The sequence below is a fragment of the Tachysurus vachellii genome, chromosome 26 (assembly GCF_030014155.1).
Source record: "Tachysurus vachellii isolate PV-2020 chromosome 26, HZAU_Pvac_v1, whole genome shotgun sequence".
Lineage (NCBI taxonomy): Eukaryota > Metazoa > Chordata > Actinopteri > Siluriformes > Bagridae > Tachysurus > Tachysurus vachellii.
In genome coordinates this window covers 3,713,160-3,718,487 of record NC_083485.1, presented here as the reverse complement: position 1 = coordinate 3,718,487, position 5,328 = coordinate 3,713,160, and the positions used below count along the sequence as shown (strand labels likewise).

The 5,328-nt window shown below is 40.0% G+C and overlaps 1 protein-coding gene across 1 annotated transcript in view; it reads right to left on the bottom strand.

Annotated features, from left to right (window-relative positions):
• Positions 1 to 2,729: 2,729 nt before the first annotated feature.
• Positions 2,730 to 5,328, bottom strand: part of alg9 (ALG9 alpha-1,2-mannosyltransferase) — a 9,605-nt gene continuing 7,006 nt past the window's right edge. Inside the window, exons 10-15 of the mRNA XM_060863540.1 lie at positions 5,269 to 5,328; positions 5,038 to 5,167; positions 4,775 to 4,922; positions 4,560 to 4,689; positions 4,124 to 4,254; positions 2,730 to 3,429 (exon numbers count right to left, since the gene is read on the bottom strand). The exon at positions 5,269 to 5,328 is cut by the window's right edge and continues 95 nt beyond it. Of these exons, the coding sequence (XP_060719523.1) occupies positions 3,306 to 3,429; positions 4,124 to 4,254; positions 4,560 to 4,689; positions 4,775 to 4,922; positions 5,038 to 5,167; positions 5,269 to 5,328 (723 nt within the window). The 3' untranslated portion in view covers positions 2,730 to 3,305. The remainder of the gene's footprint in view (positions 3,430 to 4,123; positions 4,255 to 4,559; positions 4,690 to 4,774; positions 4,923 to 5,037; positions 5,168 to 5,268) is intronic.

Sequence of the window (5,328 nt, the reverse complement as noted above, 5' to 3'; positions counted from 1 at the left end):
AGTGAGTCCACAACGTGGTCCGTCCATCACACACTCATTCACACACATGGAAAGTAAACACTGGAGAATCCTTATAAAAGTTAAATGCATCCCTCTATTTATCATTATAAAAGGCATCATCGTATAAAAAATAAATAAATAAAAGATTTCAAAACTCTATTTATGTGGCAAACAAGTCTCTGTGAATGAGCAATTCTGCTATTATATTGTTTTATGCCTCTATTTTACAAACTGAACAGGCTTTTTCAGGTTTACAGCTTTTACTCACACACAGAATGTTCATTCAGTTCAAAGGCTGTTGCTTGTATATTCAGGATTAATTGCATAAGAAACATTACACGCATGCGATTAGTTATCTCAATATTATGCCACAAATCAGCTGGTTCTGCAGCTGAAACCGTGATCTGCACCTGAACACATCACAGACCCATTGAAATCCAATAAAATATCCTGCTGCATGAACAAAATATGCATGGGCCATCTGTCACACCATTCATTTGCTAATTCATGCTTCGTTATTCAGATTACCGTACCATCTTTCACAAGAATACCTTTTTTTAATAATCACCACATTATTACACACGGCTCTAGTATGACCTAGTGTTTGTCCAGATGCTTATATTTATGCTTATATTAGTGAATTGTCAAAGAAGAGACTAAGAAATGAAGATCTCTGTTGCTGGTGATGCTTACATAGGCGCACAAACTTAATGTCATTAAGTGAAGTCATCAAGAAGCTTTTATTGTCATTTCAACCATATATAGCTGACGCAGTACAAGGTGGAATGAAACAAGGTTTCTCCAGGACCATGGTGCTACATAAAACAACACAGAGCTATGGACTTAAGTCCTAGCCAAATAAAGTGCACCAATGGGAGACAAATCTTATAACACACAAGCAGAAAGTACTGTACGGCTTGGACATATTTCTAACAAGGGACGCCCATGTATCAATGAAAGGGAATAAAGCAAACTAGCTAAACCCTACCTCACAAATAACAAGGGGATGCATTGCTACTATTTCACAAGATAAAATATATATATATATATATATATATATATATATATATATATATATATATATATATATATATATATGTATATAAGGATTCAAAGATCATTTTGAAAAACTGTAATTTACACTATTTTCATGCAACTTCATATTTTTCTAGCCCAGTTCAAGCTCCGCCCCTTTTCCTTATAAGCCATAAATACGCTATGGTTGGGGTTAATTGTAATTTGTGACCAGAACAGCAAAATTGTATGACATGAGTAAATCTTGTGTGTATGTTAAAAAAAAAAATGTATGTTGTATGTTTTTCCCTGAGATTATAACGTATCATGAGCATCGATTTAATAGAAACTGGTTGGATTGATAGGTCTTAAAAGCTTATAGTATGCTAGTGTTTACTCTCTTTCAGCTGAGCTAGCTATTGGATGAGAATTTATTTTAAAAAAATAAAATTAATAATAATAATAATACGTGTTGTCAATTTGCCTTGCAACCAGTAGGGGCACCAAAAACTGCTCCTTCAACTCTCCTGAATAATGAGTGTCATATATACAGTAAACAGCCAGATTACAGTTTTAATGCGTTGATAATTCCGGTTACTTGTGCTGATGCATGTTGGCAGGTGGCTGATCCTGAGTGGTAAATAAAGCCGAGGCAACACATTTAAATCGCCTCGATTCTAATGCTAATCAAAGCACTGGACAAATGACCTACTAATACCATATAATACTGAACTTGGTAACCTCTGGTATGCAGTGACATCTAGATGCAGCTTTACAATGAATAAAAAAAGCTTTTTTCTATAATGCAAAACTTTAATGCTATGTTCTAGAATCTTACATCTATTTTAGAATAATTATCCTGTCCTTCCTACTCTGTGTACCTTCGAGATAATCTCCCGTAAACCTGAGCTGACAAAAATCATATCTTGAATACATTAAGCATTCACGAAAACATCTGGAATGCATCTTGGCCCCTCAGGACATCCAGCTGTGCATAGAGCGAACAGACCATACAGGAATTGTAGAACGAGATCACTTCAGAGTTGCACCAAAGGAAACATTTGACCTCGTTTCTTTGGGGTATGAAACATCTGTCGAGAACGTCTGTCAGCAGTTAATAAGGTTCGCAATAACAAAAAAGAGGAGAGAAGGACCCGAGGGGGGAAAAAAAGGGGGGGGAGAGAAAATGATTCGTATTACAAAGGAGCTCCTGCGTCACCAGCGGTAGCATCAATGCCAGGATTTAAAAAGGATCAGAGTTCTCTGTGGTGTCACTGGGACACACAAACACCCTCAAGGTCTGTACATGTTTAGTGAAACCAACCTTTTATGCTTGTGCAGGTTTTGCACAACTGGAAGAACATGTTCCTTTGTGACTAGAACAGTAGTGAATCATTTCAAGATAAAAGCACTAATACTGGAGACTCCTAATAAAAATCTCCATCATCATCATCATCATCATCATCATCAATTGGGGACTGACTTCACTTAGTCACTCAGTCTCATGAACAAGAATTGATGTTAATGCAAACTAATTCAGAGTGACTGTAATTATCTTAAGTTAAGACTGACTTTAATTCTAGATTTAAATTCCAGGAGATAATGACGGTAAACTCTGTGATTGTAAGTAGTATGGAAAAAAAAACAACACACAAATCTGCAGGTGCACATTATATTGTTATATTCTCTATAAATAAAAGTCTCTGGTCACCACGTCAACAAGATGTTCTTTATTTGACTCCATCACACACTGAACACTGAAATGACTCTTTTCCAGGACGAGACATGACATCACGGACACAGACATCAGAGCAATCAGAGGACCATCGGGCTGCTGTTTCTTGGTCTGCTGGATTAGAGACAGGACACACAAGTCCGTGTACGTACACTCTGCACCATCTGTGTAGGTTACCCAAGACCTGGGACGAGTTCAGTTTAGTTCATTGTCCTAGACCAGGACGAGACTATGTAGACGTGCACATGGGAAATAACCAAAGATCCTTAAAGGCGCTGTTGAGCAAAGGATCCTCTGCTCTGAAAGTTACAGCAGGTGGTGTGTGTTTTTGAAGGAACACGGAGGGATCGGTCATGAAAAGGACGTCATATGGAATGATAGGAGATGATCAGTGTGCAAAATGACTAACGACTTCATGCTGATATCACGTGAACGCACGCACACACACACACACACACGCACGAAACAGAGGGAGGTTATTTATCAAGCAAATAAAAAGGAAGAGGTTTGAAGCAAATAAAGGAATGTAATGATGAGGGGGAAGCTAGATGAGGCATCAGGGCTGCGTTCGTCTCCTGCTGTGTTTCGCTCGCCGGGGTTTCAGGATGACGTATCTGCTGTAACTAGTGTACTGGTCTGACAGGAAAGGAACAAAGAACGCCCTGTAGAACCTGGATGACCTACAGAAGAAAAGATGAATTAACAGTTCAATTTTCTTTTGGAGCTTTAGGATTTTTTTATTTATTTATTTTTTGCTTTTACACATTCCCCAAAAGTGAGGGTTGAGGTCAGTCATTTTCATTACATTTTTTATTCTAGACTTTGGCGCCCCCTATAGGACAAGTGAATTCAATGCAGGCTTCAATGTCAAACGGTGCGTTAATCACTTATGAAGGATTTAATTTCAAGCTTAATCTAACACACCGGTGACGGTATTTTAACGAGATATGGTGCATGTGGTTGTACAGAATTAGTACAAAACACTACAAACAGAGCTGCACTCCAGAAGTTTGGCTGATGTGGAGACATATGTTTATTTTACAGTACATCTATATGACTGCTAAATCGTCACGTCTGATAGGTCAGAGTGCCGAATCATTTGTTTACAGTATATTCATTTTCTTGTTCTTTTATATTATTGTTTCTATAGTAAACAGTTAATTCATTGGGACTTTTATTTAACAGTTAAGGAGACTCCAGTGTCGGTCTTCAGTGTGGACGTCAACAGACATGGAAACAACTACTTTTACGACTATTTTAAATGTAAACGATTCGGACCGTTCATTTTGATTCAAATAAACACCACATTCGCTAAAACAGACTCTTTCTACCCTTCATCACACCCTCTCACACACACAATATTAAAAGGCTTACTTTGATGCATCTAGGAAGGGTTTTTCTGTGATAATGCTCCACTCGTCTTTGTTAGCGGCGTAGTTCGGCTCTCGTGGAGTTTCGTTGTCTGTGGCCAGGTCCACCAGATAGTGGCAGTGCTTCAAATCCACCTGCAGTAGAAAGAGGAAAATTGGAATGGAAATGAAATGTTGAATGCATAAAACTTTCAACATTTTGACCTTGTCCTTGCTACAATCCACGGGGTGAAGCTGAAACTAACTAAGCCTAACCCTCACGAGACACCGCATGATGGTTCAACCCACATTTTCAGCCTGAAAGACACCAAGATGTCACCACCCCCTGGATTTAGTCTCCATTTAGGTAGGAGGAGCTGGATTAAGCCTGACTCCAACTTGTTACAATCTTTCCCTAGGTTTTAACAACTTAAATTTTCTATCTCCAGTGAAAAACTCACGTATCTAGACGGCTCCTCCAGATTCTGGTCGTTCATATCCGTCGGGATTAGACGTGTAGCATCCGGGCCTGAGGCGAAGGGCTTCGGCAGCTGACCCCTGAACTCTGACTGGATGAATTGGAGCTGCCAGCTAGAGCACAAAACCGGAGCCAAGACAAAGTTTATGGATTGTAAAGTAATGTTCATGTTACTCCAACATCACTAGTTGTACTCACTTGTTGGGCAGGAGGAAGCTGCTGGGGAAGCGATGCCACTCTTTCCCAACACACACGCTCACCGGCCGGCCCTCAGGTACCGCGTGAATCGAAGGGTCTTTGGCGATACGGTGGAACTCGGGATACAGATCCAGGGGAGCGTGATACCCTATAGGTATATCACAACCATGAGGCTGAGAAGAAACGGAGCTACAATACAATATATACAGTTTGTATCCCATTAGCGATCGCAGTGAAAGTAAAGCAAACGTTTGCTAAATCACCTCGGAAGAGAGCCACCGAACGGGACAGAGACAGCACACCAAAGAGAAGAACGGAAGCAAGAGCCAGCCAGTTGGAGGAGATGGTGTAGTGCTCCAAACGATAGCGCTGGAACATGAAGTGGTAGCATTTCTGAAGAGAAACAAACAACCATCCCGATTAGAACCTTCTCGTTCGGATACAATTACACGGTTTGTATGTGTTGGATATTTGCTTTGCTCTCACTGTGTTACCTGGAGAGAGGAAAGAGCCACGGCGCCACACAGGCAGATCAGGGGGTAGATGGGAAACAG